Source organism: Theobroma umbraticum, unplaced genomic scaffold, assembly GCF_002168275.2.
Source record: "Theobroma umbraticum cultivar Fairchild unplaced genomic scaffold, ASM216827v3 scaffold_147.0, whole genome shotgun sequence".
NCBI lineage: Eukaryota > Viridiplantae > Streptophyta > Magnoliopsida > Malvales > Malvaceae > Theobroma > Theobroma umbraticum.
Genome location: NW_018397259.1, coordinates 3,300,130 through 3,325,474, shown reverse-complemented (window position 1 = coordinate 3,325,474; position 25,345 = coordinate 3,300,130). Strand labels below are relative to the sequence as shown.

General features: G+C 31.9%; 3 protein-coding genes across 3 annotated transcripts; 2 read left to right on the top strand and 1 right to left on the bottom strand.

The window, feature by feature from the left end:
• The first annotated feature begins 6,156 nt into the window (after window positions 1-6,156).
• SDG38 (SET domain protein 38) lies at window positions 6,157-10,091 on the top strand. Its single transcript, XM_021426659.1, has 7 exons — window positions 6,157-6,606; window positions 6,898-6,953; window positions 8,113-8,239; window positions 8,621-8,690; window positions 8,805-8,984; window positions 9,487-9,558; window positions 9,681-10,091. The coding sequence occupies exons 1-7, from the start codon at window positions 6,229-6,231 to the stop codon at window positions 9,797-9,799; spliced, it is 1,002 nt and encodes a 333-aa protein (XP_021282334.1). The 5' UTR covers window positions 6,157-6,228; the 3' UTR covers window positions 9,800-10,091.
• Window positions 10,092-11,124: 1,033 nt separating this feature from the next.
• On the top strand, window positions 11,125-14,112 carry MS2 (Jojoba acyl CoA reductase-related male sterility protein). Its single transcript, XM_021427462.1, has 9 exons — window positions 11,125-11,509; window positions 11,664-11,767; window positions 11,876-12,075; window positions 12,179-12,279; window positions 12,490-12,700; window positions 12,939-13,100; window positions 13,178-13,259; window positions 13,397-13,794; window positions 13,947-14,112. The coding sequence occupies exons 1-9, from the start codon at window positions 11,125-11,127 to the stop codon at window positions 14,110-14,112; spliced, it is 1,809 nt and encodes a 602-aa protein (XP_021283137.1).
• Window positions 14,113-18,267: 4,155 nt separating this feature from the next.
• Window positions 18,268-24,965, bottom strand: LOC110414802 (fatty acyl-CoA reductase 2, chloroplastic-like). The gene is made up of 6 exons (XM_021426211.1): window positions 24,787-24,965; window positions 23,021-23,186; window positions 22,842-22,895; window positions 22,390-22,719; window positions 18,499-18,564; window positions 18,268-18,405 (listed from the first exon to the last, which is right to left on the bottom strand). Exons 1-6 carry the CDS (start codon window positions 24,963-24,965, stop codon window positions 18,268-18,270), a joined length of 933 nt encoding a protein of 310 aa, XP_021281886.1.
• Between the last annotated feature and the right edge of the window lie 380 nt (window positions 24,966-25,345).

Genomic DNA, 25,345 nt, shown 5'->3' with positions numbered 1-25,345 from the left:
GTGCTGCACCAGTTCACAAAAGCTGTCAATGTGTTATCTTTTCTGTAATCTCCACTATGGAGCAGTATATACGAAAAGTACACTTGATAATTAACACTGGAGTTTTTAATCTATGAATCTTGATGCCTCTACATAAGCTGCCTCTTCTCTCTCCTGAGTGACAGCCTTGGCAAAAGCACATGCGCCCACCCCAAATGCATTTTTCAGACTAGTATAAGATTGAAGTACACAAATTCAACAAAGCAGAGTAAACAATCCCCATTTTTAATCCAACTAAGTACACTCTGACATCTAGGCTTGAGGAGACATAAGAATGGAGGAGGGCTCAACAAACGTATACATTAAACCTGCTGTATTTCTACTAGTGGAAAGGAGATTGTTTACAGATTACATTACCTGTCAGTATGTGAACTATGTGCATTAACACGATTAGATTTTACAGAACATTCTTAGTTAAAAGTACTTAACATAGTTTGGATAATTAAGCATTCTTGAAATAAACTCAAATGGTTCATTTATTTTATAATTTTTTTTATGCATATGGAGGTTTATTGGATTTTTTAACACAAAAATATAATCCACTTATGTCATATTAAAAAAAAAAATTCACACTTCTTCCTTAAGATTCATTTTAAAGATCACCAAGTTTGAAAGCAATCAAATAGTCGTTCTTTTATACAATAGTAAAGATTTACAATTCCTAGTAAAACAAATATTAGAATATAAAGATTTTACAGTTTTACTACCTCTTTAAAATTTTATTTAATTTTTTCTAAAAAAGTAAATAAAGAAAAACCAGCCAATCGAGTGTATGTGTGGCATACACATTTGAACCACGTGTCAAATTCCATAAAAAAAAATCTTATCAAAGAAATTCAAAAAACATTTAATTTCTTTCATCCATAATTCTAAGATATCCTCAAAAGCATTTAATTTCTTTCATCAATATTTCTAAGATATCCTCAAAACCAGCATAGCATGAGATTATATGAATGGATGTGAAAATGGCGAAAAAAGTGAATTAAAGGTCGGGAAGTGAGCAAAGAATTTAATTTCTTTCATTCTTAAAACAAAGAAGTTAATTTCCTTCATTCCGAATATTATTTCGAAAAAATTATTTTTGATTTGAATAATATTTGAAAAAAATTATTTTTGACTTACATATTAAAGGAAACAAAAAAAAAACTTTTATCTTACCAAAAAAGAAAAGAAGACAATGCTATTTAATTACTTAGTTTTAGGTGTTACGCATGTGAAATGATTCATACTAACTAGTAAGATATTGTTCGTTTTAATTAGCTGATTTTACAATTTTATTTCATATAAGATGTTCACAGATTGAACATAATGTGAACTCTTAAATAAATACCCAATCTTATTTTAGTATACAATTGATGCAAAATTCATTGTTGACATTCTCTATTGATATAAAATTCATAACTTTTATTGAGACTATGACTTCCTCCATGATGTGGAATTAATAGCTTATTATCGAGACCATGACATCATCACCTACTCTAACCAGGATCTATTATCTTTAGTTATGCATTGCTAATACCACAAGAGACTGCTCTGATACTAATTGTCACGCTTCACACTATCTTAAAAGTTATTATCTGCTTTGCCTTGTTAGTCTTATGCTTTTTGTTTGAAAAAAAAAACACCTCACCCATGATGAAGTGAACCCATGATGAAGTGAACCCATAAACAAAAAAAGCTACATGTAAATATATCTAAAAAATAAATTAATTTTATACTTACGCTTCAATTCCAACCAACAGCTCTCACAACAAGAGTAAGCAGAGTGTTATAACCAATGTCTACAAAAACTTTTACCTTCTAAAAAAGATTGTCAATATTAACTTAAACAACGATTTTCTTGAAATAAATATTAAATCATAAGTTCCCCGAGAAGATGAAAGCCCATCTCTACCAATGACTTTCCTTCTACTCAGCTTCGATCCATCCTGCATGATAAGTGTATAAGGGATTGATTAAGAATAAATTACAAACTCTATCTCTCTACTTATTGGTTTAGGATGGGGTAAGGTGGGGGAGAATATCGATGGCTGCAGCTAGACTTATCAATATGGGTATGTCAGGCTCAGTCCAACCCAAGTTCTTGTTGGTTGAAAAAATATGAATTGGACCTAGTCAGCTCATTTTTATATGGGCTATTAAATCTTCAACCTAACTCACCCCTTGCTAGCCCACGAGTGAGGCTAGGTTAGCTCATTTTTTTCAAAAACAATTTATTTGTACTCCCTATCAATAAAACTATATCATGATTTAGTTCATAAATTAAATAATAAAAAATATTATAAATAAATAAATTACATTAATTATAAATAAGTAAATATATTACATCAAACATAAATAAAATTTTAATATTTAACATAATTACACAAACTACAATCCCATCAACATAACTACATAAGTACATAATTAAATATTTATAGACTTCAAGACTAATTTATGTTCTTTTCAATCTTCATCCTCAATCAAAACATTTGGGTCTTCTTTGGATAGCAATGATATCTCCAAGTCCTCATCATTATCATCTAATATTCATTGCCATAAAAGAAAAAGATATAGTAAGTTTGAATTTTAACTAAAATTATTAATTTAACAAGTAAAGGTTAAAAGACATTGAAATATATAAAATAAACAATACCATTGTCAGTTAAAGAAAAGCCATGCAACCAATTTTTTGTGTAGACAAGCATTTGAACATTTTCATGGCAGAGGGAACTTCTAAACTTGGTGAAAACATGACCACCGATACTAAAAGGATGCTACCGTAGTAATCAGAATGCTCAATACATCTCGTGCCATAATAGAAAGATCAAGAAAGCGCTTAGCATTGTCCTTTCAATAATTAAGCACATCCAAATCTTCAAACACTTTATAATCAAGATTTGTCTCATCTAGATAAACATTCAACTCAGACTTTCTAACAATAGAAATTGTTTCATTTTGAAACATTTTGAACTCCTACAATTTTTAAATACATAAACAAAAAAATTTATCAAAACATAAATAAAGTAATATAAATTCTAATGTAATAAGATTAAGGAAAGATATAAAACTTACACTAAAGATCTTTGATTCCTTGGGTTTAGTTCTCCCTCCGACTTGCTTAAGCAAATTACTTATTGAGTGAGAAGATGTACTTGATGCACGAGTGTTGCTTGCATATTGTTCAAAGAGCTCACACAACTTTGTCTTCATATTTTCTAACTTTTCATGACGAGTAGAAGTATCAATCATAGAATAGCAAAATTTTAAGAAATCAAGCTTCATCTTTGGGTCAAGAATAGCTCCAAAAGCAAGCACTACACTATAATCTTTCCAGTACTTGTCAAATTTCATTTTCATCCTTTGAGATATATTCTTGATAACCTTATCTTCATTATGCAAACTCTCATTTAAAATCGATTCAATTTTCCAAACTTGTATGAAATATAAGTTGGAAGTTGGATAAGATGAGCCAGATATTAAGTTTGTAGTCTTATAAAAAGATTCCAAGAATTTACAAATTGTCATTGCTCTCTCCCATTCCTTATCAAATGGATTATATTTATAAATTCTATCATGTTAGACATGTTAGACTAGGCAAAGGTAAATAGGAATCAACCATTGCCAATTAGCAAATTGCAATGAAGGCACACGTTACACGTTACTTTATTTTGAAGCAAAAGGGAATTCGCACAGAAGAAAGAGAGTTACAGGGAAGGAAAAAAGAGAAGAAAATTTTATCACCATAGCAGAGAGGAGTGATTAACATATACCAATTAGTTAATTTGTAAATGTCCAAATGATCTTTATGAATCACTTGTAATGTGCTTTAATTGATAGAAGAGAAGATAACAAGAATGGAAAAGATATATCTAGAAAGAAGTAAGTGATTTTAGCAAAAACAAAATATCTCTCTAGTTGTTTGAATTGCAAAGGAATGAATAAGGAGAGAAATGAGATAATTTTACAATAAATATAGACATATATAAAAAAGTGGTTAAGAAGAAAAATTGCAAGGGTTCTTATTTTTTTTTTAATCCTGAAAGTAATAATTTATTGAAATCTACAAACTTACAACAATCACCACAACAACAAAGGCTGAAATGAGAATGAAAAACACGAGCGACTCAATAAACTAAAAAATTTAAAGTTAAATATTGAAATGAGATTTTTTTATTTATTGAAATTAAAAAAAATAAATTTTATTGAAATTAACAGAAGAGTAAACGAGGAAAGAAGAATTCATAAATGAATATTATAAATTAAAAAAATTAGTTTTATATATAGAAAATAATAGTTATTAGATATCATTAAATATATATTATACTTAGTTGATTGAGATCAGGAAAATAGTTGAAAATTAATAATATTGTGAGAATTAAGAAGTAATAAAAAAATTAAGATTTAATAAATAAAGAAGTGAGTAAATATGTCATTTTATTAATTATGTTGACTTTTACATGTTTTTAATAGAAAATGAGATAAATAATTGAAAATTAATAGGAAGTAAAAATGAGAGAAAAAATGTTTATTAAGATAATATTTTAATAATTATTTTTAATTTTTTATATTTTTAATATAATTAATTATATTATTATAAAATGATGAGATTTATCTAAATTTAGGGTATGAAGTCATTGCTTTAGTGGCTTGACCCACCCTTCCACCAAAATCAAAATCAAATTCAAAGAAAAATAACTGAAAAAATCACGTACAAAACAAATTCTTGTTGATCTTGAAAGAGCTTTTAAAGTATACCCAAAATTCTAAAGAAAAAGAATATCTTATAAGGGATGTTTACTATTCGTAAAATAATTTACTAAGAAAATTTTTTTTTATGTAAAATATTTTATAAAAAATGATTCACCATCATGATGACAATTTATTCTTAAAAAAAAAAGACTTGTTAAGATTTGAACTCAAGACCTCTAACAAATAAATTAATATCTTTACCAATACACCTAAACTCTTGAATTTAATAATATCTTGTTTAATTTTTTTTTCTTTTTTTTCTTTCTTACTTTATTTTTTTATAAAATTTGATTGTTTTGGAACCTTCTTCTCTTTCTTTTTTTTTTTCTTTTTTCCTATAAAACTACATCATTTGAGAAGAAGATTTCAAAGGGTTTTTATGATTATGGTTTTTAAGAGTATAAAAAGGCTTTAAAACAACATAGTTTTATGAAAAAAAAGACAAAAAAAAAAAAAGAAAGAAGAAAGACGAAAAGAAATTCAAGCAAAATATTATTAAAAGTAAGACTTTAGTTGTGATGGTAAAGACACTATTTTATTTGATTTTGGGTTAAAATCTTAACAAGTGGTTCTTTTCAAGAATAAATTGTCATGTATTAGCATATAAGAGTGCCACATGGCAACCTTTTAACATGACATGTGGTAGCCTCTTGACGTGCTACATGGCAATCCATATCATAAGGTGACATGGCATTGCCACATCATCAACCCAACCTTAAAGTGTGATGTGGCGGTGCCATGTCACCCTTGTCACTACCACATTAGCTTCCAAAATCTTTTTTATATGTCATGTTAGCATCTTACGTCACGTTAGTGCCATGTCAATATCGTAATGATTAATTTGGACAGAAAATGTTAAAAGGATTAAATTGAAGTAATTTTCAAAATTAAAAAATTAAAATATTACGATTTTGAATAGAAAAACTAAATTGAAAAAAATACCTTAATACATGTACTTCTCAAATATTTTGATAAAATTTTTTTATTTAAATTTTATTTTCAATCATCTAAGCAACATTATATCTTAAAAATATATTTTTGAAAAAGCTTTTATGTTAAAACAAATGCACCCTAAGAAGCATCCTCAACAAAAATAAGGATCACGTTGTCAAAGGCACCAGGACCCTTACATCACTTGAGGAGGTGTGGTCTAGCAAATGCTTCTGCCAGCTTATTATTAAATGTTTATGGTTTTATTGTTAACTTCTTTTTAAATTTAAATGGACTTAAACTATAAAATTATAAATACATTTAGTATTTAATTAATATATGAAGTTTTATATATAATTTTATAGTTTATATTTGTAATTATTAAATCACTGATAAATTTAAATAAAAAATCTTTTATATATGCTTCAAAATTAAAGTTTAAAAAATGTAGTAATAACAAGTACGTGAGCATATTATAGTTTGATATGAAAAGGACGAAGAGCTTTCATTTTATGATACCAGCAAAGAATGTCTCCTGTGGGGTTGAGTTGTTGTAGCCGTTGGCTATCCCGCTTCAAAACCATTTATTCTCGAAGCACAGTCGTTTCATTCTCTTCCACAGCTACCACCACTACCCCACCTAACGAAAATGAGACGCCGTCGAGTCGACCGGCTCCGCCTCCGATCCGAGTCGCACTCACCGAGTCAGCAGGTCGAGGCGTGTTCGCCACTGGGAGAATCGGTGCCGGAGACACAATCCACAGTGCTAAACCCCTCGTATCTCATCCTTCTCTTTCTGCCATTAACACTGTCTGTTACTATTGCCTCAAAAAGATACAAACTTTTTCTGGGTCTCAACGTCAAGGCGTTTCCTTTTGCTGTGAAAAGTGCAAAGAAAGCTCTAAGGTTAAATGGTTTCTTTAATTTTTTTGTTTTCGTTTTTATATTGCCTTTAAAAAAAATGATAAATTGAGTTTGGCCAAGTCTTTTAAGTGAGGACACCCACCAAATGTTTGATCATTTAACTTCGAACCACTATAAATGAAGACAATTGGAATATTAAAGAGGCAACAAAAATAGTAATAAATCAAAGGGTACTTTATTTTGTTTTAAATACTGAAGTATGAAATTTACTGATTAGTTTTTTTTTTTTTGGTCTTATACTATTAATTTGTGGTTACTTCTCATTGGTTTTAGGTTTTTTATGATGTTGAGAAGAAAGCAGATTGGCTAGATTTTGATGATTATTGCAGGTAAGAAAGTTGGTTAGAGGCCTTTCACTAGAATGTCATTATAATTTTCTTGATTTATATCTGCACTATGTGCCTCATTTCTTTGTTCTTCCATGTTTTAGGATAGATTGAATAATCTGCCAATACTTACTTTGCAAGGTTTAGGTTGAGAAAATTTGAGGATATTAGGTTTATGGAAGACCTGGATTTGGTTTTAAGGATTTCAATAGTTAGCAAAATAGTGACATCTGATGGGGAGTGATTAGAGCAGTTTTCTTGTTGCGAATGGGATTAAAGAGGAAAACATAGAGATGACTGTGGATTGGTGTAAAGATGTTTAGCATTGGATAGAATTAGGGCTTTAGAGAGGAAGAGAGAGGGAAAGAAAGAGAAGGAAATTGGGGGGTGGGAGAGAGTGCAAGGCATTCAGGCCTTAATGTGTTCTTCATGCTTCTCTCAGAAAATTCAATGCCTTAAAATCCTTCATTTTTCATCCCAAAGCCCAACACAAAGAGGTTTCAGGCAGATTATTGAAATCTGCCACATGATCATTCCATGCAACAATCTATAATGTATGTGTGCTAAGTGCTACCATAAAGGAGCACCCAAGCATTTGGCTCATTGATCAGTGCATGATCTCCCTATTTAAAAGAATATGGGTTCAAATCCCCTTCCTATAAAAAAAAAAAGCTACTATAAAGGAAAAGAATTGCCTACTTGGCATCCTTTTGAGTATCCTACCATTAAAAGTTCTGTTGCTTAAAATGCAACAAAATGCACCATTGCAAGATCCTTTTTGAGGGCACATAGTTATACCTTTGATGATATATACTTTGAAGTACAAGTTTGATTAGGTTGGCACATAGTTAATATGTTTTTCATGCTGTTAGTTTTTTTTCTTTGAAAGAAAAAATCCATTTTACTCAAAGAAAAAAAATTCACTTTACTCAATGAAGAAATCCATTTAATTAAGTGATTAGACAATTAAATTTGCTTACTATTATGTTCTGTTGCTAGCCAAAGTGCAATGTGTTGTCATGTGCAGTCTATTTCTTTGTAAGTAGTATTTTCATTTCTTTTGTGCATTAGAACTGTGCTATTCATGCTGGATATAAACCCTAAAGCATTGCATGATATTTCGGAGCATTTACTTTCTTACTCCCAATTTCTCTTTGTTAAGGACTGAAGGTATGAAATATCCCCTTTTGGTCAAGCGGTTAGCTTGTATGGTCATATCAGGAGCTGCACAAGCCAACATTGTTGACATACTTCAACCAGCTAGCTTAACTCAAGAGATGATTTTAAAGGTGAAACCATTTTGGGTAATAGTGATTTTAGAACTTCCCCAAATGAGAAGCATATTAATGGCAGATCGCCTAGTATATAGCATATTTGGTAATCTGATTATAGTAGATTACACTGAGTAAAGTGGCTTTGGAAAAACTATTGTTGTTGCCTTCAAAAACAACCATGTTCTCCATGTCAATTTTTTTAAAATGTATGTGCTTCCTTTGCCTACATCTTTCAAGGAGATTCTGATCTTTACATCTGTCCTTCAATCTCAGAGGTATCCTGATTTCATTGTGCAAAAGAATTATTTTGTCTTCTCAGCCTTTTCATGATCAATACATACAAGATAACAGTTACTAGATATGCACTAATTCTTATATCCATGATGATAATTTCAGATGGAAGAGGGATTTCGTTTGCTACAGAGTGCTTTCTCAAAGGCAAATATTAGAAAAGAACATACATCTTGTATCCCCCACTTATAAGAAATTAATGATTATCTTTTCCTGTTTTCTTTGTAATGGTCCTATGGTGCCATGCTGGTTGTTTTCTGCGAAAATAGTTGTCTTTGACACCATAAAGTCTTAACCAAACAATGGTACACTGCTGTGCTTGCACGAATTCGCATCAATGCATTCCGTATTGACTTGGCTGGAGGAGTGTATGAAGATCTCCTTTCATTAGCTGCAGCCTCTGTAGAAGCTGAATCTGCAGTTGGAAATGCTATTTACATGCTTCCATCCTTCTACAATCATGATTGTGGTAAATTTTCTTGTTTATCTACTGGTAACTAGTGTCTTAAATGTGGTTCACTGTACATTTTTTCCCATATTCATTTCTGAAGAGCCTTCTTCTTCTTCTTCTTCTCTGACTTTTCCTTTTTATAAATTGTTTATTGATGGGGACAGATAATTTGTCAATGTAAGAAATACTTTGTCAACCATAACCTTGATTCTGCAAGTTGAATTTTATGTAATGTGGTTCTCTTAAATTTTACCACCTCAGCAGTTCAAACTAATCAGTATCCATGACCCTTCGAGGACCCAAGTTCAGAAATCTGCTTCCCATACTTGACTTTCAAAAAGGGAAAAAAGGCTTGTGGTCTTGAAAATGTAGATGAGGCTATGAAAATTGTAATGAAGCCACTTTAAATTGTTGATTAAAAATAAGTACCTTATATGTGCTATGAGGAATGGAATGAATTAATATTATCCCTGTGAGATAGATAATTGTGCTTTAAAGAAATAACAATATTGAATTACAGATCCCAACACACACATCGTATGGATAGAGAATGCTGATGCAAAATTGAAGGCGCTCCATGACATTGAGGAAGGTTCGTCTCTTCTGCTACTGGAAGAACTTTGGCTTACTTTATTATTGGCACCAAAAAATCACACGAAAGGTATCCTGAATTCCTGGTTCAATGAATGACATTTCTTCTTGGGAATCTTGTAGGTGAAGAGCTTCGGATATGCTATATTGATGCCAGTATGAGTTGTGATGCTAGACAAAGTATCTTGTCTCAAGGGTTTGGTTTCAAGTGCAATTGTCTGAGGTGCTTGTCTGGTGATTAAGGGGTGTATGATCTTTGCCTCTGACCTATTGACTGTTTTTGTGCTTGCTCAGTAAGCTTTATAAGGATGCACTCATATGTCTGTTGTTTCTTTGACAGTTGTAAGAGGTTAGGGTAAAGGAGGTACTCTGTATTTTGTGTGTTTGTACAAGGCTGCTTGTATTCAGAGAGTTTCTTAGATCCCTAATGCGAAAACATTTAAATGTATAATTGCATTCAAACAATGGGAAATAGTGGAACGTGAATTCAGATTTGGATGGGCTGTACATAATCCCTTTTTCGAATAAAGGTATACGTGCATTTGTGAGAGTCGAACCGGGGTCTATTGCTTGGAAGGCAATTATCCGAACGGTTTGTTTTTTTCGTGACATTGCTGCTACACTGCTAAAATACACTGCACATGAAAAAATTGTGGGGATCCTAATGTTGGTAGTTGTGATACTCCTTAAACAGCATGTTCAGAAAAGACCGACACATTAGATTTGTTGAGAAAATTTCATGCAGGCTGCTATAAATGAATTGAATGCCTTGTGTGGTCAGGTATCCTCATATGGGTATGGGCTTCAATTAAATTGCCAATAGCTACTATCCAGGATTTCAATACTATGAAAGAGTTGATTGGAATGAACTTTTGTTCGGCAGAACAGTGTAATTGTTTACCTTATTTACTGTCCATTTTATTTTGTGGGTTTGATATCTAGATGTCTTCTAAAAGGTTATAAAGGAGAAAAGCATAGAACTTGATTTGAAAAGTTATACTTGCAATGATTTTTGACAATCCTAGGCATACAAGGGGCTAAAAGCGAAATGGCTATGGGGTTAACCCATGCTTGCCTACTCACTCCAACCCCATTCTCCCACGCCCTTTCTTTCCCTACATTTTTTATATACAAACTATACCAAATAGTCAAGTGTAATTCACCCAAGACACATAATCAAAGAAGATCAAGAAAAAAGAAGTCCCCGCCATCTTAGCCCCTGATGAGAAGTGTGATTGTTGAAGGAAATGGCATGAGGAGAACCTTTGCATGAAAACTATCTTTAAATAAGATCGAATGAATATTAAAGTATACCTAATTCTCATCTCCTTCTCCCCTTAAATTCACCCCTTTCTTCTTGCTCTTTTTAAATACTCCTTTCAATCTCTTCTTATGATTCCAAACCAAACTATGTATCTTTCTTTTTGCTTTTTCTTATAGGCTACAGTTAGTTTACTAGTGCTAAGTTGTTAAGCCAAACCATTTTCTTTTAACTACCAAAAATGGTTTAGTTTGTTGATCATACTTTTCTTTCTTCTCAACTTCTTTTTTTTCTCCTTCGAACCGGATGGGGGCCTTGTTCCTCAATTCTTTCTCTGTTTCACCAAGCAAACTTGCAACAGTTTCCAATAATTGTGACTCATGGAGGAAGAAGAACATTTTTGTGCGTTGCCAAGGAAGTGGCAATGCCATAAAGACTAGTGGCGTTTCTTCAGTGTTGAGAGAAAGATCGAAAATGGTTAATGCTGATCGTGGTGCAACTGTTATGGACGCAGGAAGCTTCGTGATGTCACCAAATGGGAATAGTCAGGCAGATATTGCAGTTAAAGATTTGGTGCCTTATGGAGGTTCAACTACTTCTTTAGTGGAGCTGCAAGAGGGCATTGGCATTGTTAAGTTTCTTAGAGGGAAGGAGTTCTTCATTACCGGTTCAACTGGATTTCTTGCCAAAGGTATTTTCTTCTTTCTACTCATCACTTGCATTTTACGTCGATCATTAAGTTGACATTCTTAGTAGACAGTCTGTACGAAAATGCGTATCTTTTATTCTTTTCAATAAAGCATTGTTATTCATTCAAATCTTCTTGCTTTATTAATAATATGCAGTTCTTATTGAGAAGATTTTACGAACTGTGCCTGATGTTGGGAAGATATTTCTCTTGATCAAGGCCAAAAACAGAGAAGCTGCAATGGAAAGATTGAAGAGTGAAGTATGTTAAGTATAATTGTGCCGTTTGTTGTTTATGTTGATTGATTCTTATATCTTCCAACCCTTTTTCCTTGTATTGAATCAAATTTTAGTTTTTGTTTTGTTTTAGATCATAAATGCAGAGCTTTTCAAGTGTCTACAGCAATCGTATGGAAATAGTTACCAAAACTTCATGTTGAGCAAACTGGTCCCCGTGGTAGGAAATGTCTGTGAATCTGATCTTGGCTTGGATGGTGATTTAGCTGATATGATTGCAAAAGAAGTCGACATAATTGTGAATTCTGCAGCTAATACAACTTTCGATGAAAGGTTATGGCCTTTTAACTTATCTCTAAGATTGTTGAACTGTTAAGAATAAGATCAGTATGTATCATAGCAAATTTAATTAATCACTGTCATTATGGAGTTGCAGGTATGATGTTGCCATAGATATAAATACAAGAGGAGCATGCCACCTCATGGGTTTTGCCAAGAAGTGCCAGAAACTTAAACTCTTTTTGCAAGTATCAACAGGCAAGTATCAAAAGCAAAATATGAACACTCATGAGATTCGGGGAAATTTCTTCAAGAATAACTGATTCCTAGCTTAACTGGCATCTATCTAATTCTTGTACAATTTTTAGGTTCACTTTTGCATTTTTTGATTCCAGAAGCAACTTGTATATAAACTTAAGGACTTCTAGTATTTTGCGGTTGAGCAGATTTGTTCTTTTTAACGTGCAGCATATGTTAATGGCCAGAGACAAGGAAGAATTATGGAAAAGCCATTCGACATAGGAGATTGCATTGCAAGGGAAACTTTAATTTCTGAAACCACACCCAGATCCATACCTGAGTTAGATGTTGAAGATGAGTTAGTATTGGCTTTAAATTCCAAGAAAGGTTTTGATGACACTGAAGTGGCTCAGAAGATGAAAGAATTGGGTTTGGAAAGGTGACAATTCTCATTTTCTTCTTTCCATCCTCAGGCATTCATGTGGTTTAAGCTTGAGAAGGAGGAGAATAGATTATAAACATTTAGAATCATAGTACTCTTAATTTTATACACACTTTTCAGAAAGAGTAATACAAATAACTTCTTTTCTACATTTCCTCTGTGATTAATGTAATTTTCTGCACCACACAAAATGGAGGTTTTAATCGAGGTACTGACATGATCAACACATGATCAGAGCTAGAAAATACGGATGGCAAGACACGTATGTCTTCACGAAGGCTATGGGAGAAATGATGATCAATAATATGAGGGGAGAAATACCAGTGGTGATAATTCGACCCAGTGTTATTGAGAGCACTTGCAAGGAACCATTCCCTGGATGGATGGAGGGAAATAGGTATCTCTTGTTTTAACTTTTTGTATGATGAAATTATTTTTGACAAAATTTGAGATGCCCTTTTCTTTCTCTCACAGGATGATGGATCCAATAGTATTATGCTATGGGAAAGGGCAGCTAACAGGTTTCCTGGTTGATCCCAATGGAGTACTTGATGTTGTAAGTAATCATTGTCTAATTCATACATCAATATTGGTACTAGTGCTTGATGAATTAACATTCGAAAGTACATCCATTCCTCGTTTTAATTTCAATCTCATGAAGGCTTCTTGTTTTCTTACCATGACGGATTACAGGTTCCAGCAGACATGGTTGTCAATGCAACCTTGGCAGCCATCGCAAGACATGGAATGACCCCGAAACCAGATATTAACATCTATCACATTGCATCATCAGTTGTAAATCCATTGGTTTTCCAGGATTTAGCCAGACTACTCTACGAGCACTACAACTCCTCACCATTTCTTGACTCAAAGGGAAGCCCAATCCATGTTCCATCAATGAAGCTGTTCAACTCCATGGAGGATTTCTCTGCTCACCTCTGGAGAGATGCTACTCAGAGAACTGGACTGACAGCAGTAGCATCTTGGAGTGGGAAGCTGTCTCAGAAGCTTGAAACGATATGCAGGAAGTCAGTGGAGCAAGCAAAGTACTTGGCTAATATATATGAGCCATACACATTCTACGGTGGAAGGTAAGTTACATTCTCTGCTGGGCCATGGATTTTACTGTGCTTGTATCTTGTTGACTTCTATCTTGTGGAGTCAACATCTTTTATTTGTTTACTTGTTTCATCGTTGGAAAATAGAAACTGACAAAGATAAGTTTCAAATCAACGAATGTCAGGTTTGACAACAGCAACACTGAGAGACTAATGGAGATCATGTCCGAAGAAGAGAAGAGGAACTTTGGGTTTGATGTGGAAAGCATAGATTGGAAAGATTATATAAAAAATGTCCACATTCCTGGTTTAAGGAGGCATGTTATGAAGGGCAGAGGGATGTGTACATAAGTCAATTCATAGATATAGTAGCTAGATCTGATAAAAATTGTGTGCAATAAATGAATGCCTTTTCATTGTGTTACAAAAACCAAAGAAGGCAGAGAAGTCTTGCCTTCTTACTGGTGATGTAATTTAACCCTTAGAAGGGATCTATCAGCAAAGTTTATCTTATTTAAATCAATGTCGGTGATTTCTTATACAAGAAAATCCACTAGATTTATTAGTAAATGCAGGTCTAAGAGACTTTATTTCATTAAAACTAGTCTGATCATTCAACACTACTAGATTCACCATCAAGCAAAAATACTGAAATCATATTCATTTGTTGAAACCATGGAGCATAAGCTATGAAGGGCAGGATTTATATGTAATTAGTAAACTAAAGACTATGCTTTGTTAAATGCTGAAGTTTCTTTACCATTTACATAGTGGTTGGTGTTCTTCCAATCAGATTTTTCTGTATATTAAATAATATTTTGAGTAACTCATTAGTTTATTTAACAAAATTAAAGTTTTATAGCCCAAATATAAATCTAATGATTCAAACCGTACTTTCTTTCCCTTAAAGCACGTCTCTCTGCTTAATTTTCCAAGATTTCTTATTTCTTTCAAATCAAAAAATTGGAAGCCTTATATCATCAATGAAAACCAAAAGGATTATGGTAATTGGATTGATAATATGATTAAAAGAAATATTTTCTTTTGTTTTAGGTAGCGTTTGGTATCAGAGAAGCATGAGCATAGTCCTTGTTAATATGCTCAATTAAATTATATTGCAGTATTTGTTTTACAATAAACCACTATAATGTAATATTGCAATGCATGTACATTATAGCTAAATAATGTAATGTGATTACAGCCTAAAATTAATTTTTTCAGATTGTATTACACTTTGTAATGTTATTAATGATATTTTTGACCTTTAAACTTTGTTATTTTGTTAAAAACATTTTATAATGTTATAATTTTTTTATATAGATTTTGAAAATGTCTTTTTATTATTCTCAATAGTCATGGTAACTATTAATAGAATTTATATTGTGTTTTAAAAGAAAAAGAAATTAAAATAACATATATAATGTAGAAAATTATATTAAGAAATGAAAATAAAATCTATGAGTATAGTAAAAAATAAAAACAAAATATATGATATTAAAAATATATTTAAAAGATGATATTATATAATAATTAACAATAAAAAATATAAATATATTAAACATGTATTTTAATAAATAAGAATAATTTTGAAAATTTACATTACATTCTCAATAAAATATTTGTAAATCAAATACTGTAATGTTATCTTTCTTATATTTTAATCATTACTTTACTTATATATCAAATACTATAATATTATCTTCTATGTAATTATATTACATTGTAAAATACAAAATACCACCTTATATATATAACTTTTAAATTTTATAATTTTAAATAAGACCAATAGGATTCAAAGTGTCAACTGGCTTGCTCCTAATAAAGGCATGCATTCCATATGCTTCATTCCCTCGAGGATCACTTTGACCAATAGTAAACTTTTTTCCTTCAGCTGCCATAATGTCATAGGACGATTCCTCTTCACTGTTCTTCTCTTGCTTCTTTCTGCTACCACGAAACATCTTGTCTAGAGAATGAAGCTTCATAAGTGTCTGACATGGAACCTTCATTTTGCCCCCCTTGCACCTTGATTAAGTTTTTTTTATTTTTAAAGCAACATTGAAACAAAGAGACAAATTTTGTTAATCGATTTTTCAATTTTTTTCACTCTACTAAAAGATTGATTTTTGAAGGTCCCACCAACCATCCATCCATATGAATTCACCCAATAATTCTGTAACATTGTGAAAGGTATAAATATTACATACATGAACTAGAACCCGTAACTTGTATGGGAGTTAAAGCTTGCATTGACTTTAATATGTTGACTTATTTTGCATTTATTTTGTTGTGCTAGTTATTAAGGATGATATACCTATGTTTATGATGTATCTTAATGCACGTTTTGTTTAATACACTTGTCCTCTATGTAAACAGGTGTTAATCATGTGTAGTTTGTATAAATACAATACGTTTTATTGATGAATGCATGAACTTAGTTTACATCGACTCCTTTGCTCTGCTTTCTTTTTCTTTACGACAGTGCATATTATCCTACCGCCATTATCATCTTCTTTCAATTTCTTGACAACATGCAGTCCAAGTTCAACTGCCATGTGGAATATAATTTTTTGACCATACTTCAATATCTTCAAACTATTGTTGTAACCATACCCAGTTTTCTTTCTTCATTCCTTCAAATGGTTCTCTGTCTTGGAAAGAAATTAAGTAAAATTTACTTGAAATTCTTGAAATTCCTTCCCTTCTCATCTGCTTAGAGACAAAACCAGTTTCTATAAAACTTCAGCTCAAACCTACCACGCTGCTTTCAAGCCAGTGTAGCTTCTATTCTTCAACCACTCCTATACATCCCTTTCTAACTCCACCTCCTATACAGCCATCACTCCATTCTTCATTCATTTCATTAATTTCGTTTCCAATTAACGCCTATTTGCCGTTCTACAAGGGATTAGCTTCTTAATTGTTACCGGATATTTATAACTATATATAAAAGTAGCTCCCATTGTTACTATTCCAATTGACTTCAATTGGCCAATCATCGACTACAGTTGTCATTCAATTGGAAGGTCTGTTGAAATTTTTTCCTTCAATATATAAAAACGACGTGGTTTTGATTGTTTTGGTTATTAGTTTCAATTGACCAATCGTTGAATGACAATTGTCATTCCAGTGAAGAGTTGCCAGAATTTTTTTCCTAAATATGACGTCGTTTTCATTGCTTTGGTTATTGGCATCAATTGGCCAATCATTGAATGACAATCGTCATTCAAATGGAGGGTTGTCGGAATATTTTCCTTCAGTCTATAAAAATGACATTGTTTAATTGCTTTGGGTATATATATATATATATATATGTATATATATATGTATATGTGTATGTGTGTGTAAAATTTGCCGCATCTTTCAAAACGATGTCGTTTAAGGTTTAGGTTCCTTGCTTGAGGGAGAATCCCGCCATTTTTGTATCTGGCGTTTACTCTCCCTTGGTTTGTATTGTTTTTGTCTTTTCTGGGATTTGTGGGTTTGCGGCAAATCTGCCATTTTGGTTTTACCGTTATTTTCTTTTTTTTTTTTAAGTTCTCTGGATTGAACGGTTGATTTATAGGCAAGAAGAAGAGTAATCTTGATGGAAGGGTGAGGGATATGAGCGGTTAATTTTTGGAAAGATAATATAGAGATTGTTGAGAGAGGTTTTGATTTTTTCAGGGTAAGTGGGATGAACGGTTGTTTCTAGGCAAGAATAAGGGAAATCTTTGTTTGAGGAAAGAGGAGAGGATGCGTGAGTGCAAGGGGTTGGCTGGTACTTTTTGGTTGGTTTTTGATGGGTATTCCTATGTAAGGGACCCTATTGTCCTATTATTTGCCTTCCTTGGCATAACTTTTGGTGTTTTCCCACCAAGTGAATAAAATATTCCTATTGTGTGGTTATTTGTGTATTTGCTCTTTCTTTTTGTTCCAGAATACTTTTTGGTATATTGTGCTTTTTTCTCTTTTTCCTCATTCTTGTTTGTGTTCATCAATTTAGCAGGTTGTATTTTTTTTTTATGATTGTTGTTTTTTGTTTTATATTCAATTGATTTTGCCCAATTGTGGTTCGATATTGGTTGTTATTTTTTTATTTCTTGGTTGATGGTCTTCTGAGCTTGACAGGTTATACTCTCTGGCTTTTTTTTTTTAATTTTACTACTCTATTCTATTTTTATGGTTATTGAAACGATAATGGTATGTTTTGTTTCTTTACTTTGGTTTATTTTGTTTTTATACCTCTGGATGTTAAATATTAATGGCCCTTTCTTAACTTAATCAAAATAGTAATATTTATACATATATATATATATATATATATATATATATATATACACATAAAAGAGAATTCTTATTGCCACGCTGAGCGTGGCAACTGAGATGACTGTCATGGCAGTCAACCTTCTTTCTCCCCAAGACAAATCAAGGCCTCACCGTGTTTAGGTAAAACCCTTTATCTTTAAGATTCACCCTTTTCCTCCTTCCATAATTTGTGAGAAACAATAACAATAATTTTGAAATCTAAGGGTTAGACAGCAATCTGCCAAACCCAAGAACGCTGCCATTGGCAGCAACCACCAAGGCACTGCCAATGGCAGCAACCACCAAGGCACTGCCAATGGCAGCAAGCATGAGAAAAGGGTTTTCAAACACTCTTCCCTGCTTACGAAAGAGAAGATATTGAAAAGGAAAAAAAATAGGGATCTTTTAAGGAAAAAAAGAGAGGAGAGGAAACAAGAAACCCTAAATCACTGGAGAGTGAACCCTACAACAAAAAAATCCAACAACCATTCCACGTAAAGCCACAATAAGCAAAACCTAAAAACTCCAAAAAAAAAAATCAAAAACCACAATCCAAGCAAAAGAGAAGGAGACCAGCAAACTAAAATCAACCAAAAAGGAAAAAAAAAGGTCTGAAGGGTCACAACCAAGCCTCCTCGACTATGAAAGATTTTGGCTCCTAGGTTAAGGTTCTTTGGGGTCTTTCTTTGGCTAAAGGAGAGATCTTTGGGTTTAAGTGAAGAACGAAAGGTGACGGGCTCCAGAAATGGCGGAGGGAGGCTGCTACCAGTGGGTAAGGCTTTGGCTAGAGCTTCTTTTTAAGAGAGAAATTAAGAGAGGTTGACACTACTTGAGAGGGAAAAGGAAGACAAAAAAGATGGACTAGGGTTTTATTTTTAGTTTATATACCTATGTTAGCAATGTGAAGCACGTGTAGTTTAAGGAAGAAAAAAAAAAGAAAAAATCAAAGGAAAATAACAAGCATAGGAAGTGCTTTTCATTGTTGAAGAAAGAAGGAGAAGAAAAAGGAGAACCAGGCTCAGGCCAGCGTCAAGAAAAAGGACGAAACGGCCAAGGAGGCAGTGCGTCGCCAACCCTGTGCGGCCTATTTGATTTTGGAACTTGAGCCTGTTTGGTATGAATTTCACTGAAGTTTTTCATTCTTGCCTTGTGTATTTGGGCTTGAGTTTACTGTTTGTACATTTTTATGCTAGTTATTCAGTTTTTGTTACTTGTGTTAATTAGCAAATAATGTAAGAATGAAAATAAAATATATGTATTGAAAAATTATGCATAATATTATTATATTAATGTGTCAGGAAATTTTTTTTAAAAAAAGGCAGACATATAAAAGAGATATGATAAAATAAAAAATATAAAAATAAAATGTGTTGTTTGAGTTGAACTGATAATGGAATTTTTATCTGAGATGTGAAAAGTTGTAATCTTGGATTAATTTTCTTAGGTGAGAGACTAAAATTCTATCAAGGTTTTAGTTTTAAGTCTCAATATTTATTAATCCAAAAAATATTTAAAATTAATTAATAAAAAATATGGAATGTTGTTGGCTAGAAATAAAAAAAATAAAGATATTCAAGCTTAAAAACTATGTATATAGAATATTTGTGCTTTAAAATAAAACACATAATGGTATGAAACATATTATTTTGACTATACTAAAGATGGAATTTTTACTCAGGATGCAAGAAGTCGTAATTTCGAGTTAAGTTTCTTAGGTAAGGGATTTAATTTAAACTCCAGCAATATGATATGAGGGTTTTAATTTTAAATCTCAATGTTTTAATCTAAATATATATTTCATTAAAAATATTGATCAAAAGGATATTAATAAAATGAAAACAACCTAAAATAGAAATGAAATAAAAAAATAAAATGATAAATAATAATGAACATATGGTATAAATAACGATTAATACTCTAATTTATAGCTAGCCACACAATGTCATTATACTATTTAAATGTCATATCCTTTCTATATATTTTGTAAATGAGTCAAGGCCCGATGATGGGACTTTTCAAGAGGTTTGCAAAAGTAAGTTCTTTTGAAAAATTTCCTAAGTGAAAGAATATCTATAGGTCCTATCAGTATGATGGAGGAGTTCAAAGAATGTTCTTAATAGAAGGCCTTTACTTGTATTAGAATTTATATTCATGAAAATATTATTTTTACCTTCAAATGATTACCTCAATGATGGGATTTATTTGATAAGCTTGTGAAAGCAAGTTTTCTCAAGTAATTTCCTAAGAGAACAAGTATTCTCGGGTCCTACCATTATAATGGGTGAATTCGAGAAATATACTCAATAAAAGGTTATCATTTGACATTTATCGAGATTTATATCATATATTCCATAATTGCATCACATATACGTCACACAAATAAACCGAATAATGCACTTTAGGTCGTGAATAAACCAAAAATAATGTAACAAATAATGATTAAGGGAAGTGGGATAAAAATCAAGAATTAAGGAAAAGTAAGGATAACATATGATTAATTGGTATCGTTTTTTGACTAGGTATTATAAGGGTACTAATACCTTCCCTGCATGTTGCAGTACTCTCAAACCCAAATATTGTTCCATCGATCGGAGCTTAATTCATTAAAATGAATTTAGATAAAGCTTAAGGTAACATTTTAAAGAAATAAACTCAAGTAGGTGGCTAAATGTACCTCAATAAAAAATATTAGTGCTGATTTTATTTCACATTTAGCGATCTAGTTCCCAAACTTATACATTATGACAAAAGTTATTGGTAGAAGCTAAGTCTTCCTCTTCGCTCTTATCATTTTGGTGGCTCACAAAAGGCAGAAAACGTTCGTTAGAGGTAAAGAGGGGATCTAGCCAAATATGAAAATAATAAACCTTAGAAGCCTCTCATTAAAGGCTTATTGGGCCAAGACCTATAAAATCACTAAATCATACTAACCCAATAAGACGTGCAAAGCCTATCATCAATAGATCACTTTAATATTAATTGGATTCTCATGCTTTGTCTTATAATAAGACTAAATTATTAATTTATTTTATTAAATTGAAATTACTAATTAATAGTAGCTCATATAATAGAAAATTTCAACAATATATGCAGTCTGCTTATTTAATATATTCAATTAATATATTCAACATACCTTCACTTGTTTACTCTCAATTAATATATTCAAACAACTCTCTAATATATGGTATACCTTATACTTAGAGATGACAATTGGGTGGGTTTGGTTATTTAGGTTTGGATCATTTTGACTTCAAATGATCTTGGATTTGGTTTATATTGGATTTGAGCTGTTTCGAGTTTCAATTGATTTATGTTTAAGTTAGTCTAAGTTTATACTATTTCGGATTTGGATTATGTTGGATAAGTGATTTTATAGTTTTATCTATTAACTCATTGTTTGAGATTTTCACAATTCCATCTCCCACCGACTTGTGCCCCCTCAATTTTAGATTTCCTATTTCCTACCAATCAGTGCATCACATTGACTATCGCACCCCACAATAATTCCATCTTGATTTAGAGCCGCCAAGCATATTTCAGACAGAATATGCCCACATTACTATATTATTTTATTTTTAATATTTGAGTTAGCATTATATTAAAATTTAAATGTCAAATATTAATAGTAGTGAGTTTGCATATGATTATTTTTAGGATAAAATCAAATACCAAATTAACAATATCATTTTTGTAGTTAATTATTTTGGACAATAAAGGTTGCACCAAAAATAATTTGATATTTATATTTAAAATATCTTAAATTAATTTCATAATTCAATTCAAATATTCAACATTGAAAAGGTTGAAAATTCATTACTTATACTATGGTTTAATAATTATATTATTATAATTTTTTTCAAAAAAAAATTAAAGTTTTCATTAAAGAAAAAGGTTTATCACCTGTTCATATACTTATTTTACATAAAATTATTTAATTAGAGATCGAGTCTTTTTAGCTGATAAATTTAGATTTTTTTTTTTTTACAGATTTTGGATTAATCATATTTGAATCCTTACATGTTCTGATCGCTTCGGATTTAGGCTATTTCAAATTTGGTTCGGACTGTCTTGCGTTCAAATCACCTCAAGTTAGCATTGTCTTGAATTTAGATTTATTTGGGTTCAGTTATTTTAGGTTCGCGTTTAAACGGTTTTTTAGTCAATTCGGGTTGGACTGGGTTTTGTTTCAAGCTGGTTTGGGTAGGTTTTGGGATTCAGACAAATTTTATCACCTCAACTTATACTTTTGTGTATTAAAGAGCAGGGATAGAGGGGGAGACACTGTAAGTAATCCATATCGTACCTATAATGATAAAAGGTAAATGGCTCCTAAACTTTTGCCAGGTGCTTTGGTAGTTCCATAAACTTTCTCGTTTCGATTTTTCTCCGACGATTCCTATCAGAGCTGTTCGTTGTGGCTTCTCTCAAAAGGTGAGCATCAAATTCTTCCATTGAGGCAAAGATCTTCAATTTCTGAATGTTAATATGCTTGCCATTGGCACCAATACAGGGCGACATAACGTGTTGACAGAATAGTCGGAATAAATCCTGCGAAGTTAATGGGTTTGACATAGAAGAAGATACATGGTAGATGTTGATGTCTACTTTCCTTGTTACGCCATGCCTGACCATTGCTGCCAAGGTCGCATTAACAACCATGTCAACTGGTACCTGCATTTTCTCATGGTATTATTGGATAGCGTGCATCATGTTTGTGTCCTAGAGGCAATAAGCAATTAAATTACTAACAGGGGAGGAAGACAGGAATTGAGGAAATCATAATATATACTTACTATATCAATGACATTATCAGCATTCCCTGGAAAACCTGTCAGTTTCCCTTTCCCCTAGAATGAAACTATAGAATCAATTGAGCTGACAAAGAGAGAATTGGATATCTAGAAAGGTTAATTACATCAGAAAAATCTTGCAGTATATAAAGTAGTAATTTAATGGCTTGGGTAAAGGATACACACTTATGTCCTTCTATCCACCCTGGGAACGGTTCTTTGCAAGTGCCTTCAACTACAGGAGGTCGTATTATGACAACCGGTGTATTTTCTCGCATGGGGTCAATGATCATTTCTCCCATTGCCTTTGTAAACACATAAGCATTTGTCCATCCAAATTCTTTGGCCCTATTTAAATTAACCATTTGGAATTTTACTTACTTTTGCAATTGTACAATTGACTTTGCCCAAATCAGTTCTCGGATGCCTGTAAAGTCTCTTGCCTGAAAGGCTCAAGATTTGTCATGGCATTACTGATATTGGAAAAATAAAACCCATCTTTCAAAAAAAAAAATCAAAATCTTAAATAGATATTCAATTAATTTTTTCTGGTGTTGAGAAAAAATAAAAATAATTAGAAAAATTATAATTTATAGCACCTTAAGGATTGGGGGTAAGACAGATTAAACCTCAAATTTTAGGTGTTTCTGGCTCTTAAACAATTTAAATTTTCAGTGAAATTTTTTTGCATATATTAATTGAATTAAAGAAATTCCTCAAGTCCAATTTCAGTGCTATTTTTCTCCATACAAGTCTTAAGGTGCAAAAGTTAGTTCGAATGTGGCAGAAGTGAAGTGATTGGCCATGTTGTGGGGGAGGGAAAACGTAATGGCTCCCATGAGAGCCTTCATGGTTAAAGAAAAACCATCTTCGGTATTACTTCTACGATGGAAGTGACCAAGGGTCAGGTTGAGCTTCGGGTAGTTTTTAAGCCCAAGCTCAACACACACGATTATATTTTTATCAATAAAGAATAGATTTTTATTTAATTTTAATTTTAAGATATTAATTAAAATTACTATTTTAACATTGATAGCCATTGATTCCCTAAATGGGGCAATTGCTTGACATATGGCCGCTCTAATTGCTTGACACGTGGTTGCATAATTTGATTTAATTTTTGGGACATTGCTGGTGTTTTAGAAGAAATTGAGGCCATTTTTGGAATTAGACTTCTTCTTTTTAATTGATTGTTCATGTGTCATTGTCTTCGTCTCCTAATTTGAGTTGGGTTTGGGATTGGTTTGCGATTTTTTTTATTGTTTCTTAATTGCACGCTTTTAAAGTTTTTGTTAATGTCACGTAAGTGATGCTTTTCCTTCCAAGTTTTTTTGGACTTGGATGCAATGAGTTTTAATAATAAAATAATATGTGAATAGACAGATAAGGCTCAAGGTTGACTTTTAAAAGTGGGGCCTGATGAGTACCTCTAAATTCAAGTGATATTGGATAAATTATTGAAAAGCTTTCCACAATTTTTCTATCAATTCAGTTGGTTATTCAATTTAAAGGTTATTAAATTGAATTTTTGTTAATGAAAATTTGTTGAATGGTTTTATATTTGACTATTTCCCCTTACACTTTAGTTAGAATTTCCTTCTTAAATTGTATTTTTCTTGTAAGAAATTCAATTATACATTATTGTTAATTTAAATTTTCAGTTGCATATCATAGAAAACTCAGTGATTAAAAATTTTATTAATCACTTAATATTCAACATTTGATTTTTTCGTTTTTCTTTTTAATTTTCAATTTATCACTCAGGTAGTGAGTGAGATAAAGGCTAGGAAAACAAATTGTCATTATCTTATCTTTCTAAAAAAATATTTGGATTTGTTTTACCAAATTTTTTGCATATTTACTTTAAGAAATTATAATTTTAATATCAACATGTTTTCTAGGGAAATTATAATTTGAGATACAGTGCAAAAGGGGGCGAAACCATCACCTTTGTAAACCCAATTCCTTCGACTTTTTGGCAACTGCATTATTTGCAAAAGTTTTCTTACGTTCTGCAACCAGCTTCTTTTCATTCTCCGGTACAAATGCAGGAAGAAATCGTCCAGGGGATTTAGAGGAGAGACTTTCCCTTCCCATACTATTTTTCATGCATAACTTCTCCTCCATAATTATATTCTTCCCACTACAACATTTTGACCTTTTGCAGTCAGAGGTGAAAAATGTGCAGCCTTAGCCAATGTATGGAAAAGTATGGCTGCACTTTTTTATGGGATTCAACAGCAAAATTAAAGTGCAGCTATATACTATATGACTGCAATCTTAAATCATATGGTAGCATATAATTTTTCCCATGGTCTTTAGTCTATATTGATCACCCATGATAAGGCCTGATTTAGTTGAGTAATCTTTCTATAAATTTGAGGATGAATTTCCTTAAAGAGGAGAGAATGTAAACCTCCAATTTAGCATACAAGGGTAAAATGGGGAATTCACTTGGTGAGCTCATGGAACACTCTTTACCAACCCAAATATTCTTAGAATTTACC

Bases quoted from the DNA above. Each gene is read 5' to 3' on its own strand.
- SDG38 (XM_021426659.1), top strand. From the start codon at position 6,229: ATGTCTCCTGTGGGGTTGAGTTGTTGTAGCCGTTGGCTATCCCGCTTC. The intron at 8,240-8,620 runs GTGAAACCATTT...TGATAATTTCAG, and splicing joins CTCAAGAGATGATTTTAAAG to ATGGAAGAGGGATTTCGTTT. The intron at 8,691-8,804 runs GTATCCCCCACT...GACACCATAAAG, and splicing joins TAGAAAAGAACATACATCTT to TCTTAACCAAACAATGGTAC.
- MS2 (XM_021427462.1), top strand. From the start codon at position 11,125: ATGGGGGCCTTGTTCCTCAATTCTTTCTCTGTTTCACCAAGCAAACTT. The intron at 13,101-13,177 runs GTATCTCTTGTT...TTTCTCTCACAG, and splicing joins GGATGGATGGAGGGAAATAG to GATGATGGATCCAATAGTAT. The intron at 13,795-13,946 runs GTAAGTTACATT...AACGAATGTCAG, and splicing joins TACACATTCTACGGTGGAAG to GTTTGACAACAGCAACACTG.
- LOC110414802 (XM_021426211.1), bottom strand. From the start codon at position 24,965: ATGGAGGAGAAGTTATGCATGAAAAATAGTATGGGAAGGGAAAGTCTC. The intron at 22,896-23,020 runs GTATCCTTTACC...GTTTCATTCTAG, and splicing joins GGATAGAAGGACATAAGTGT to GGGAAAGGGAAACTGACAGG. The intron at 18,406-18,498 runs GTGATTTAGGGT...TTTCGTAAGCAG, and splicing joins GTTGTAGGGTTCACTCTCCA to GGAAGAGTGTTTGAAAACCC.